The sequence below is a fragment of the Sorex araneus genome, chromosome 5, assembly GCF_027595985.1.
Source record: "Sorex araneus isolate mSorAra2 chromosome 5, mSorAra2.pri, whole genome shotgun sequence".
Lineage (NCBI taxonomy): Eukaryota > Metazoa > Chordata > Mammalia > Eulipotyphla > Soricidae > Sorex > Sorex araneus.
In genome coordinates this window covers 11095498-11109759 of record NC_073306.1, presented here as the reverse complement: position 1 = coordinate 11109759, position 14262 = coordinate 11095498, and the positions used below count along the sequence as shown (strand labels likewise).

Below are 14262 nucleotides of genomic sequence, written 5' to 3'. Positions count from 1 at the left end.
GAGCTCAGAGTACCTGGGAAAAATCATGCATCTCTTCTTCCTTTGGTTGGTTCTTTGCTGCGGTGCTGCCCTTTTGCACCTGCTTCTGGTGAGTTTCTTGGAGCTGGACCTACCTGTGGCCTTGGACCGGAAGCAATGTTTCTGCAGTTGACAGTTTCGACTTTTGTCTCCTGCTTCCAGAGAGTTCCAGGGCTTAACATGGAGGCATCCAGGGCCATGTGGAAAACATAGGCGTGTGGACATTAGAACACTCTGGAAAGAATTGGCCCAGAGATCAGAACCAAATTGAGTATTCTATGTGTTTTCTTTGTTCCTGTGATCTTAGCGCGGGTCCCTCTGGGAGAAGGAATTGGATACTTTTGACTTTATACTCCAGGAAAAGCAACTCCTGCACCGAGTAACTGCAGTGTTGGACGGTGGAGAGGGTAAAAGGTGACAGAGAGGAGAAAGGGACTGTTTTAGGGGCTGAGCGAAGTATCCTGGAAAGGGGGGACACCAAGAACATCTGAGACAAGGAACGTGCAAAGGTGTAGCTAGATTGAACAGCAATCTAGTTGCATGGTGTGTTTGGAAGCCCCCAACATCTAAATTCGTCGGCATTTTAGAACCAAAACTAGGCGCAGTGGAGGATGAAACGGTGGTTGGGGGCAAAGGTGAAATAAGGGAGTTAAATAAGCATTAGAGTTAATATTAAAAAAAAATAAGAAAGTTAAAAATAAAATTTAAAGCACTGCATCTGAAACAGTAAATAACTTAGTTTTTAACTTTCTTTCCAACTAACATTTAAAGATTAACTATGTTAGGGCTGGAGCGATGGTACGATGGGTGAGGTGCTTACCTTACCAAATATGTATATGTGTGTGTAAGTACGGTGTGGCTTAACGCTCCCCCCTATATATACATACATACACGCATATGATTAAAAATAGAAATGTATTTGGTCCCCAGCATCACACACAGAAAAAAGAATTCAGTGCTAGAGAGATAGTGTAGCAGTGTAGTGCTACACCCCCCATACCCAGTTTGCTCTCTAGCATCCCAGAGGGTCCCCCAAGCCTGCCAGGAGTAATTCCTGAGTGCAAAGCATCACCAATATGACCCAAACAAAAAAAAGACCCCAAATGTTCAAAAATGAAATTTAGATCTTTCGTCTTCAGTTTCTCTCTTTGGGCAGGTCCGGGGCTATCAACCAGCGTTATTGCAGTTGCAACTTCACTGGACTTTTATAGACTCCGGCAGGTGATGCCTAGTTGGAGGCGGTGGGAGAATCTCCTTCTCCGAGTCATGAAATCGGGTGTCTTGGGAATCGGACACCTGAACAGATTTCGTTGCAAAACTTCATGCGAGGCATCTGAGATGTGCGTTGATAGATCAGCATGATCACTCCGTGGGTTGAGTACATGCGCCAGGCTGATTCCCTCGCAAGCATCACCGGGAGGGGACCGCCCTGCACCAAGTCCCTGAGCACTGTCATTTGTGGACCCCCAAACCCAATTAGAACCAATGCAAACAATTGCTCCACACTTTGCGTGAAGCACGACGCTAAAACAACAGTGCTGCAGGAAAGTGTGGACTTCTGAGACATGGGGACCAGGCAGCTATGGAGTCTTGAAATTTTTCTGTGTGTGTGTGTGTGTGTGTGTGTGTGTGTGTGTGTAACTGTTTTATTGAATCACTGTGAGATAGACCTTTACAAAGCTGTTCGTGATTGGATTTCAGTCATACAGTATTCCAACCCATCCCATCCCTCCACCAGTGTATATTTCCCAGCACCAGTGTCCCCAAGTTCCCTCCCATCACCCCCCATCCCGCACCCCCTGCTTTCTATAGCAGGTGCCTTTCTCTCTCTCTCTCTCTCTCCCTCTCCCTCTCCCTCTCCCTCTCCCTCCCCCTCCTTCCCTCCCTCTCCCTCCCCCCCTTCCCCTCTCCCTCTCTCTCCTGTGTGTGGTTTTCACTCCTGGTGGTGCTCAGGGGACCATATGGGATGCCAGGGACCGAATCCCGGCTGGCCATGTGCAAGGCAAATGCCCTACCCGCTGTACTGTCGCTCCCACCCCCAGCTCTGGCGTCCTGAGCAAGGGACATCAGCTTTTCTCGGAGCCTCTCTTTTCTCCACCCCCGAAATAGCGGCGCCCGTGGCAAAGGACTGGCTCACCAATCAAACAGGTCCTTTCATTGGGATCCGGAACCCTGGCCAGATGGATCTGAAGACTGTTTTTTATTGTCGGTGTTAAGAAAGCAGACGGGTGCTGAGAGGAATTAGATCGTAACTTTTCTAGGCTGCTGAAGCCGAGCATTCTGTCCTGGGGTATTTGCATTGTTTCCAGACCGTGGCCACTGTGCAGAGTGCCGCAAGGCATGTGTCCTTTTGAAATAGTGTTTGGGGGCCCGTAGGGTACATGGCGAGAAGTAGAATCGCAGGGTTGTCTGGAAACTCGATTCTTCCTTTTTGGGGAAGCGCTCGAATTGTTTTCCAAAGGAGTCAGTCCAGTTGCATTGGCCAGAAACTCGGGTCAGCGCCCAGAGCTTGGCTGCCACTCCTGCTTCTCATGGAGGGAAACTGGAGGAGACAAAACGGACCCTAAAGAAATGAGCTTCACGGATAAATCAACACCGTGTTGGCTGATACGCTGATTCTCAGATGGACGTGTGGAAAAATCTTTCAGGAACGGAGTTTGAGAGGCAGGAGGGATAGGACAGGGGTTAAAGGCACTGGCGTTGCACATAGCCACCCCGGGTTCTATCCCTGACACCGGGTATGGTTCCCGGAGCCATTGGGAGTGATCCCTGAGCACAGCGCCAGGAGTCAGCTCTGAGCACTGCTGGATGTGGCCTCCAGAACTCTCACCCCCCCCAAAAAAACACACACACAAATGAACTGAGTATGAGATTGATTTCAACTCCTTTTTGCTTTATGGGTCACACCTGGTGATGCTCAGGAGTTACTCCTGGCTTTGCACTCAGAAATTATTCCTGGTGGTGCTCGGGGGACCCTATGGGATGCTGGGAATCGAACAAGACCAATGCCCTCCCTGCTGGACTATCGCTCCAGCCCCTCAACTCCCTGTTCAGGGTCCAGGTCTGAGCATCTGGCCTTTGCAGGCAGGGACAAATGTGTTTGCTTAGACCTGTGAGGGGCTGGGGCTTGAGACTCTCGCTTTCCAGCAACGGGGAGGCGTTGATGATGGGCGGGGGGCAGGGGAGTCAGAGAAACAGTGGGTCCCGGACTATATAGGAGGGGACCTGATGTGGCCTGGCCTTTCCTAGCTGTCCGTGCCCAGAGGACACTGCAGGGCCCTCGCTGTGCCCGGGAGCGGGCTCCAGATGCAGCCTAGCAGGGTTCGAGGGGCTTGAAGGCGCCCAGGAGAGAGAAGTACCTGGTGCTTCCACTCGTGGGGCGGGGGGGGGGCTCCGTCAGCCCCTGCCATGCTGTGGCCCGGCCAGGGTAGCCAGTGCCAAGGGGCACGGGAGAACACTGCCCTGCTCTCCGCCCAGGGGCACGGGGGTCGGTGGAGCAGCCTGTGGGTTTGCTCTGGTTAGCGGGAGAGCAGAGTTTGCGGGAGAAACGGGTCTCCCAATGGGAGAGGTCCGCGGGTGTCTGCTGGGGCCAGCCAGGACCCAGGGACGGGGGTCAGGGGCAGAGAGGGCGCAGAGGGCATGCAGGGACGAAGAGCAGAGTGAGCAGGACGGTCCCGAGCTTTGCTACCGTGACAGCAGCTCTGGGCTTCTGGCTGCGGGGAGTCCTGGCCCGCCACTGAGCAGGGCGTGTGGGAGAATTGCACTGAGCACAAGCTGAGCAGACACGCACCCTCCGTGGGTTTTCTTCCTGCCGCGTGGGGACACTCGCCCTGCTGCCACCTGTTGACAAACGTGGGAGGTGCAGCCAGTCCCACGGATCGGTGATCCCCACCCTCGGGTCCCCTCAGCTGGGAGACCTGGGTCTCCTTGTGGGCTCTGCGAAAGAAAACACAGCCCCCGCCCCACATTTTTTTTTTGGGGGGAGGGCACACCTGGCAGTGCTCATGTGTCATTCCTGGTGGTGTTTGGGGTAACTGTAGACTCTGCTGGGGATCAAACCCATCTCGTGCCAGGCTAGTGCCTTCACCCGTCCTATCCCTTGGGCCCCCACAGCTCACACTCTGCTTGGGGTGACCCCCACAGCTCACACTCTGCGTGGGGTGACCCCCATAGCAGCCTGTGGAAGGAAGAGGTGCACCCACAAGCAGAGGGGCACCTTCTCCTTTTCCCCTTGTGGGTAACTACTCCCTCCCCCAAGATCCCCCTATAACTTTTCGTTGTACCTATGACTGATGTAACCAACCCCTGTATTTATCCCCTGTTCTGGAGCAATAGCCCAGTGGTTAGGGCGTTTGCCTTGCACATGGCCAACACGGATTCGATTCCTCCGTCCCTCTCGGAGAGCCCGGCAAGCTACCGAGAGTATCCCGCCCACATGGCAGAGCCTGGCAAGCTCCCCGTGGTGTATTCGATATGCCAAAAGCAGTAACAAGTCTCACAATGGAGACGTGACTGGTGCCCACTCGAGGAAATTGATGAGCAACAGGATGACAGTGCTACAGCGACAGTGCTACGGTGTTTAACACCCTGTACCAGGGTCCTTTTCCTTTCTACTCTCCTCATTTTAGTTTTTGTTTTGTTTTGCTTTGCTTTGCTTGGGAGCCACACACCCACACACCTGAATGGTGCTGAGGTCTTACTCTTTTTCTTTCTTTTTTTTTTTCTTTCTTTTTGGGTCACACCCTGTGATGCTTAGGGGTTACTCCTGGCTGTGCACTCAGGAATTACCCCTGGCAGTGCTTGGGGGATCATATGGGATGCTGGGGATTGAACCCGGGTTGGCCGCATGCAAGGCAAATGCCCTACCCGCTGTGCTATCTTTCTAGCCCCTGAGGTCTTACTCTTGATGGTGCACTCAGGGATCACTCCTGGTGGTACCCGGTGGACCGGGTGTGCTGCCTGCAAGGCCAGAGCCCTACCCACTATAGTATTGCTCCGGCCCACCTCATTTTCATCACAACCTCCCTCCTTCTCCACAGTTCTTCCCTTTGCCTTGTCTGTATCCTCCTGAATCCCAAAAATTCTCTGACTGTTCTCTCAGCTGCAGAATAGCCTCCTGCCTTAAAGACAATCCGTACGTCACACATGTGTTGTAAATGTGCGGAGCACCTAGGCACTCTGGAATTGTCCCTGTTAACTTCTTTATATATTATCTATTTTAATTGAATCACCATGAGATACAGTTACAAAACTCATGTTTGAGTTTCAGTCACACAATGATCGAACAAATTCCTGTTACCTACAAGCACGGGCACCTTCCAGTCTCAGCCCCCTCCCCTGGAACTCTCTGCCTTTGCTTTCACTTCCGGTCTCTAGGCTTTTTCTCTACTGACCACAGTTCTTGGTTCTTTCGTCTAAGGCTGAGAGCACAGAAGAGCCATACCAGGAGGCCCCGAAGCCACTAGAAGGTGCACTCCCCCTCCTCCGCCCCCCCAGGATCTGGGGAGGATTTTCCAGTTTAGCTTATTTATCCCTCCTTGCATTTCCCACCCATTCCTCCAGAGGGCCCCAGAGTTCAGGAGAGTTGGGAAGCGAGCCTGGATTTGGTAATTTCAGACCAAGGCAGCCAGGGGGATTGAAATTTCATTAGTTGGCAGATCTGCTATTATTGTTGTTGTTATTATAATTTTACTACTACTACTACTACTACTACTACTACTATTTTATTTATTTATTTATTTTTGCTTTTTTTGATCACACCCAGCGATGCACAGGGGTTACTCTTGGCTCATGCACTCATGAATTACTACTGGCGGTGCTCAGGGACCACATGGGAGGCTGGGAATCAAACCCGGGTCGACTGTGTACAAGGCAAACGCCCTACCCACTGTGCTATCTCTCCAGCCCTTACTATTACTACTACTACTACTACTACTACTACTACTTACTACTACTACTATTATTATTTTAAGGACTCATTATTCTTTCCTGCTGCCTTTTTTCCACTCCTTCAGTTTTCAACCTTTTCCCCAAATTAAAGAATGCTGCTTGTCGGCTTGTGGGCAGTGATAGCAGAGCTGGTCAGGCCTGCAGCTGAGAAATCGAGGGTTTAGAGGAGAGAGAGCTGACATCCACAGCGTACTGGCCAGTAAAACTGCTTTGCACTTTAATCTGTGGCTGTTCATCATTGCATACATTTTGCACATAAACTTTAAAAAATTTTTTTTAATTAATTTTAATGTAGACAAAGGCCAGAATTGTTAATGCATTCCTAGGGGTGAGATTGATTAGATAAATAAAGCTCCAATATTAAAACCTCTAAGTATAAAATTTGATTTCTATGTGACAGTTGTTATTCCTCATCATAGGGTTGTTAAGTCCTTGTCTGAGGCTATGCTAAGCTGTTTGTTGCTAGTTGAGTGTACGGTGCTATAGGTTTTGTTTGTTTATTTAATTGGCTTCTTTGGAGCAATAGCACAGCGGGTAGGGCGTTTGCCTTGCACGCAGCTGACCTGGGTTCGGTTCCTCTGTCCCTCTCTGAGAGCCCGGCAAGCTGCTGAGAGTATCCCGCCCGCACGGCAGAGCCTGGCAAGCTCCCCGTGGTGTATTCGATACGCCAAGAACAGTAACAACAAGTCTCACAATGGAAACGTTACTGGTACCTGTTCCAGCAAATCGGATGAACAACGGGACAACAGTGCTACAGTGCTACAGTTGCCTTCCGTGTTACTTTGCCGTCTCAGTTGGTGTGTGCCTGCTGGGATTTCAGCATGAGGAATCAGGGGCTTCAGGATCTATGGTCGGGGCCAATGAATTGACTTGGCTATGCTGTGGGAGGTGGGCGTGGTGCCGGGGCTTCCGGAAGTCTGGGGGCGGGAGGGGGCAGCCCAGAGAGACCGCCCACCTCATTCCAAGAACACCTCGGAGATCTCAGCCTGTGCGCTGGGGCACCTGAAATTATTCACAGTTTGGTATCTCTGCAGAGAATATTCCTGAAGCTGGGGAGGTGAGCCCGCGGCTGCAGCCCTGGGTGGTGGGTGTGGCTGCTCAGGCTACTGGTATGGGGTGCCCTGAGCACCGCTGGGTGTGGCCCCAATCCCTACCCCTGCTGCCAAAAAAAAAAAAAGGGCATTTAGTGAAAATGATATTCAGAGGAAAATCCCCAGCTCTTTGTTGGGCGGGGCGAGGGGGTGACACATCTCTCAGGTGTTTTGGGGTCAAACCTGGGGCTTCTGCAGGCAAGGTCTTTCTCAGCTCGTTAAATCCCCTCCCCAGCCCTTAGAAATTCCTGATGAGGGTTCAGAATGGTAGTGACAGTGGATAGGGCGCTTGCCTTGCATGTGCCGACCTGGGTTTGATCCCCAGTACCCCATGTGGTCCCCCGAGCCCACCAGGAGTGATCCCTGAGTGTAGAGCCAGGAGTAAACCCTGAGCATCACCAGGTGGGCCCAAAACCAAACAAAAATTCTGCATGGTGTAGATGTACATTTGGTTATCCGGCCAGAGAAAACTGGTCTTGTTGTGTCTGACTGTTTTCACTTCTGTTTCTGCTTTGCATTTAGGTTTTCCGAGGACATTAGTTCAGGCTGAAACCCTGGACAAGATCTGTGACGTGGACCTAGTGGTCACCCTGAACATCCCATTTGAAACGCTCAAAGATCGACTCAGCCGGCGCTGGATCCACCCTCCTAGTGGACGGGTCTATAATATGGACTTTAATCCACCTCATGTGCCCGTAAGCGTGAACCAGGGCACCCTGCACTTGGCAAGGCAGAGGCGAAAGCATGTCCATTGGAAAGGGGGTGAAAGATGTTCAGCGATGGTTCAGAAAAGAAACAAGTACCAGAGGGGGCTGGAGTGATTGCACAGCGGGTAGGGCGTTTGCCTTGCACGTGGCCGACCCAGGTTCGATTCCCAGCATCTCATGGTCCCCTGAGCACCGCCAGGGGTAATTCCTGAGTGCAGAGCCAGGAGTTACCCCTGTGCATCACCAGGTGGAAGGAAGGAAGGAAGGAAGGAAGGAAGGAAGGAAGGAAGGAAGGAAGGAAGGAAGGAAGGAAGGAAGGAAGGAAGGGAGAGAGAGAAAAAGAAAGGAAGGAAGGAAGGAAGGAAGGAAGGAAGGAAGGAAGGAAGGAAGGAAGGAAGGAAGGAAGGAAGGAAGGAGTACTAGTAACTTCTCCCTTGCTCGTCAGGAGTGAGGGATGCACGTGAGGTTGGGTAGCTTCTGGTGCCGGTGGCGATCACCGAGATAAAGGTGGCAAAACACAGGGGAAGCTTGAACACTGAGCTGCACTAAAAAGTACTAGAGAATTCTAGAGAGTTCTAGAAAGTCCACCTGCAGTTACAGTGCTGCTTCCAGTGGAATGAAAGCAATAGTGTGAGGGCCAGAGGGATAGCTCAGCGGATGGGAGCGGAGGCTTTGCATGAGGGCTGCTTGGGTTCCTTTCCCGGCACCTGATGGTTCACCCTATCATGATCTCCACCCAGCACTGCTGACAGTGATCCCAGAGCACCGGGGCAGGAGTAGTCTGTGTATCACGGAGTGTGCCCTCCCCCCCCCAAAAAAAAAAAGGGAAGAGAATGAGCATGCTTGTCTGGGCCAGTCTCCCAACCCCATGGCTAAGATCTCCGGGGGAGAGATGGTGTGGCCGGGCGTGTTTCTGCTTTTTTGTCTGGAAGCAGTGGTGTAACTGCAGGTGCTCTGAGGTTCTGAAAAGGGCCTTTTTTCGTTTGTTGCTCGTGGTTTTTGTTTGTTTGTGTGGTTGGTTGGGTTTCTTGTTTTGTTGTGCCTGGTTCTGTTTTGTTTTGTTTTGTTCTTGGTCGATAGAAGCCCTCAGGGATCCCTCCTGGCAGAGTTTGGGAGACCATTTGGGGTGCTGGGCACCAGCTTAGGTAGGCAGTGTGCAAAACAAACGCCCTCCCCACTGGACTCTGGCTTCTGAGCCCTCCAGCTGTGAGTCAAGTGAGCGAGAGGGAGAAGCGGGTAGAGGGAGAGACAGGTGCTCTCCCTTCCTACGCTCCCGTTGGAGCACATGGGCAAGAGTCACCAGGAAACCCTGGGCCTGTGCCCAAAGCCCCGGGCTGCACTGGGATCTGGATGCATGGCACATGACCAGCCAGTTCAGCGGGTCCTGACTCTGCTTGCTTTTTTGTTTGCTTTTTGAGTCACACCCAGCGTTGCCCAGAGGTTATTCCTGGCTCTGCACTCAGGAATTACTCCTGGCCATGCTCCCGGGACCATATGGGTTGCTGGGAATCGAACCCAGGTCGACTGCGTGCAAGGCAAAAGCCCTACTGGCTGAGCTATCCTCCAGCCCCTCTCCTTGCCAGCTTTGTGAAGGGTTTGTCTTGTGTGACTGTCTGCCCTGGGGGCAAATGGCTGTATAGGCTGTACAGGACACTTTGACCTTCCCAAGGGTGTCATGCCTTGAGGTTTTTGTGTTTTGTTTTTTTAATTGTGGCCACTCCCAGGGGTGTTCCGACCCAGCGGGACTCTGGCAGGCCGTGGGGGTCAAACTCAGGATCTCACATCTGCTAGGCATAGTCTACACTGAGCCATTTCCCTCACACCCGACTAGGGTTATTAGTGATTTATGGTTTTTCTGCCGTACCTGGTAATGTTATCGGCTATTTCTAATTATGCTCAAGGGTCATTTCTTTTGGTGCTTGAGGGACTGATCAATGTTGGGGTGTCAAACCCAGGGCCTCTTGCATGCAGTGTCTGCTCTAGTGTTTTGAGACATCTCTTTGCCTCACTGATTTTTTTTTTTTTTTGGCAGGGCTGGCCCGTACCCAATTATGCTCAGGGCTTTCTCCTTTTCCTCTTAGATGGAACCCAGGTCTGCCACTATGCTTTTCTGGCTCCCCAGTCAGAAAGTTTTTAAATTATGGTGTTTTAATTATTGAACGTTTTGTTCATGATTATCACAGGTATGATGCTTGCTTGTTTTAATCTACTTTTTTAAAAATTTTTTTGTGCACCCCCTGCCCTTACTTTTTTACTGGATTTAGCGAAATAATTGGTGTCAAATTCATCTCCAGAGACCTCCAGGATAGACTGAAAAGCTAGGACCGAAACTCTGCTAAATTACTCTTTTCCTCAAGTCACCCTATTGATTCTTTGAACCCTTTGATTCTTTTTCCACATCAAGAACTCAGATTTTAGGACGCAGGCCGTGTTAGAAGTATTTATAGGATCATAATGACCTGGGCTGGATGAAGGTGGCACTGTAGGGGACGACTCCTGAAATTTTTAAAACCGTGACTTGAAAGTCTCATTCCTCAACAGTCCCACAGCGTGACTGGAATGATTCTTTTTTTTTTTTTTTCCCCTTTTTGGGTCACACCCAGCGATGCTCAGGGATATTATTCCTGGCTCTACACTCCGGAATTACTCCTGGCGGTGCTTGGGGACTATATGTAATGCCAGGGATTGAACCCAGGTCGTTCATGTACAAGACAAATGCCCTACCTGCTGTACTGTCACAGCACCCATGACTGGAAAGATTTGAGGCGGTCACCAAGATCAAGCTTGGAGCCAGAGAGATTGGACAGAAGAAGGGCATTTGCCTTGCACTTGGCCGACTTGGGTTCAGTCCCCAGCACCCCTTATGGTTCCCTGAGCATTGCAGGTGTGATCCTAAAATCATGATCGTGATGTTGATGATGGTGGTGGTAAAGCCTTTGTGAAGTGTCAGGGACTGGGGACAGGGTTCGGTGAGCTGAGTGTAGGCTTTGCATGCGGGAGGCCCTGGTTTCATCCCTGGCCCTGTGTAATCCCAGGGGCAGGAGAGTCCTCTGAGCAGAAAGCCATGATAGCACCTTAGCCCCTCCAGACGTGGTCAAAAGGAAAAAAGAATCTTGAGTCCCATGCTATCATGACTTCTTTTTCAGCTGCCTTCCCCGTCACCACCGGGACCCAGGCCTGACTCAAGCACAGATAAAGGAAGCGAAGATAAATGCAGGGGTTTGCATTGAGAAGTTTTGGTTTTTTGGTTTTCCTTTTTGGGTCATACCCGGTGATGCTCAGGGCTTACTCCCGGTGGTGCTCAGGGGACCGTATGGGATGCTGGGGATCAAACATGGGCTGCGTGCAAGGCAAATGCCCTCCCCGCTGTACTATCCCTCCGGCCCCTCATTGGGAAGGTTTGACAGCCCAGCTGTTTCCAGAGTGCACTGATTTCTCTGCCGTTGCAGGGCATTGATGACGTCACTGGGGAACCGTTGATCCAGCAGGAGGACGATAAACCTGAAGCCGTGGCTGTTCGGCTCAGACAGTACAAGGACGTGGCGAAGCCAGTCATGGAACTGTACAAGTGAGTGGCGGGGAGGTGGGGCAGGGGGAGGGGACCCACACCTGGTGGTGCTGGGAGCTATTACCGGGGGTGCCCCGGGGATTACATGGTGCCTGGGATCCAACCGAGGATTCCATAGGGAATGTTTCGTGTGTGTGTGTGTGTGTGTGTGTGTGTGTGTGTGTGTGTGTGTGTGTGTGTGTGTGTGTTTGGTTTCTTTAGACTATACCCAGTGTGTGTGTGTGTTTGGTTTTGTTAGACTATACCCTGTGTGCATGCGTGTATGTGTGTGTGTGTTTGGTTTTGGTTTTGTTAGACTATACCCTGTGTGTGTGTGTGTGTGTGTGTGTTTGGTTTTGTTAGACTATACCCAGTGGTGCTTAGGGCCGCTTCTAAGCGCTGGCAGTGGAACCCATGCACTCAACTAAGCTGAGACAGACAGAGCTAGATGAGCTGGAATGCCTAGTACCTCCTTGTATTTCAGGAGAGGGAAAGTCCTTTTGATTTTTGGGCTACACTTGGCGATGCTCTGGGGTAACTCCTGGCTCTCCCCTCAGAAACCACTGCTGGTGGTGCTTATGGATGTCAGGAAAATGGATGCCAGGGGTCAAATCTAGGTTTGCCGCGTGCAAGGCGAGTGACTTCTGACTGTACTGTCGCTTTGGCCCCCTGTCCCAGACTTTTATGTTGAAACTCTGGAGAACTGGAACTTAACAACTCTGCCTAGTGGTAAAATGGCATCAGGACTTATTTTTATTTTTCTTTCTGAGAGATTGAAATCATGGTTTGCATTTGGATACCCCATGGGCTGGAGCGATAGCACAGCGGGTAGGGCATTTGCCTTGCATACGGCTGACCTGGGTTGGATTCCTCTGCCCCTCTTGGAAAGCCTGGCAAGCTCCCCATGGCATATTCAATATGACAAAAACAGTAACAAGTCTCACAATGGAGACGTTACTGTTGCCTGCTCAAGCAAATCGATGAGCAACAGGATGACAGTGTGACAGTACAGTGCTACCCCATGGTTAGCACTGCTTTGGTCGAGGATTGGATAGATGTGTGGTCTTGATGTATCTGGAGGGGATTTATTGGATAGTCCGTCAAGACTGGAAATTTACAGATCACAGAATCCAGTGGCTGCAGGGGTCAGCTGGGGACATTGGGGCGGGGGCAGGAGCAGGTGGCTGGTCATCACACAGGCAAGGGAACCCTCTGATCACACTGAGAGCACTTGGACCCATCATAGGAGAGAGGCAGAGATTTCCTTTTTTTAAATATTGGCAACATCACCACGAAAAAATTAATAGCGTTGGGGGCTGAAGCAATAGCATAGCGAGTAGGGCATTTGCCTTGCGTGTGGCCGACCCAGGTTCGATTCCCAGCATCCCATATGGCCCCCTGAGCACCACCAGGGGTAATTTCTGAGTGCAGCAGAGTCAGGAGTAACCCCTGAGCATCTCCGGGTGTGACCCCCAAAGCAAAAAACAACAAAACAAAACAAAACAAAAATTAATAACCTCGAAGCCAAACTGCATGCGGAACTGTATTCCGGATCGTGGAGTTGAGCCTCTAGTATAACCAGTTTCAGAGTGTCGAGTGGCCCAGTGAGCACAGGTTTCTCATCTAACTCGGATATCTGCAGAGTTTCCTGATAATATTATTTCAAAAAGCATTTTAGAGCACCAAGGTGGGCCAAAGATTTGCTTTTCCAAAGCATAGAAGGGATTTCGTTCTAAAGGAGAAAAAAAAAAGTGGGCAGAATTGCAGAAACGCTGATGAGAGTGCTAATGCACTTAAATAAGCGACTACTTACCTGTAGGTATGTGAGACAGGAAGATCCTCACTTGCAATAACCCAGAGCTCAGCTGAAATCTAAAGCAGAGGAAACCTGAAATGCCTTGGTGGGCGCCTTTTCTTTTTTCAGGAGTCGAGGAGTGCTGCATCAATTTTCTGGGACGGAGACGAACAAAATCTGGCCCTACGTCTACACGCTTTTCTCCAACAAGCTCACACCCATCCAGTCCAAAAAAGCAAACTGAGCCGGCGGCGGGGAGCCGGGAAGGCACATCTGCTCCATCTCCCGTCGTCTGGGTGCCGGTCCCGAGGACGCCCTGGCTAGGATCGCTTGTGGCGTCTTGTCTAGTTGAAAAAGTGAATGAACTGAAGAGATGAGTGGGAAGAGGTGACGGAAGAAACTTCTCTGTCCTTCGCAAGAACTCGGCTGCGCGGGTCTGTGAGCGCCTGTGCCGGCTGTACTGGACAGTGGCACACTCACGCTGCCCCTGGCTGCGGCTTACCCTGTCCTTCCCGAGCAAGACGATGGCGATCCCTGGTCCCCCCGGTTCCCCAAAGTTGGCTTGAATGCAGCCCCCTCTCCCCTGACTTTGTCCCAGTTTCCCTGGTTTGTGCCTTCCCAGCTGCAATGAACTTCTCTGGCCTGGAGTGGCCCGAGTCCACGATTCTTGTTTTCCGTTAAGAGTGTCACCTACCTTTCTGTACCCCTGCACAATAGAATCGCTCAATGGGTGTTGTTCTCTTGATTCAACAGTATCTTCCTCTTTCCCTCTGTTATTTTTCCTCCCCTTTCTGTTCATGATCAGTAGCTGAAGCTCCATCAGCCATCAGGCCCTGAGTTGTGGGAGGGTCGCCTTTCACTGAGCCCCGAGTCCTGGGAAGCGTCTCTTCTCCTGGACGATCAGACCCCCCGCCCCCCCCCCCCCACACACACACACCTCCCTCTCGATGGACACTGCACCCTTTTTTCATTGTGGAAAAATAAAACACCCCAAATCTTCTGGCAGCCCTCAAAGTAGAAATATCTGTAAATGTTGAAAGAGTGGATCTTATGTCGAGAGGGGGTAAGGCAGGAAAAAAAAAGTACGCGGGAAAATGCTACTAAATCATGTTGCCTGCATGAACCACTTATGCGCCACCACGGGTGTTCTCAGGG

The 14262-nt window shown here is 51.1% G+C and overlaps 1 protein-coding gene across 2 annotated transcripts in view; it reads left to right on the top strand.

The window, feature by feature from the left end:
- AK4 (adenylate kinase 4) overlaps positions 1 to 13862 on the top strand; it is a 70497-nt gene extending 56635 nt beyond the window's left edge. For both annotated transcript variants that reach the window (XM_055140072.1, XM_055140071.1), the window contains exons 4-6: positions 7581 to 7753; positions 11215 to 11333; positions 13237 to 13862. In XM_055140072.1, coding sequence (XP_054996047.1) covers positions 7581 to 7753; positions 11215 to 11333; positions 13237 to 13351 — 407 coding nt within the window. In that variant the 3' untranslated portion in view covers positions 13352 to 13862. The remainder of the gene's footprint in view (positions 1 to 7580; positions 7754 to 11214; positions 11334 to 13236) is intronic.
- The last annotated feature ends 400 nt before the right edge of the window (positions 13863 to 14262 follow it).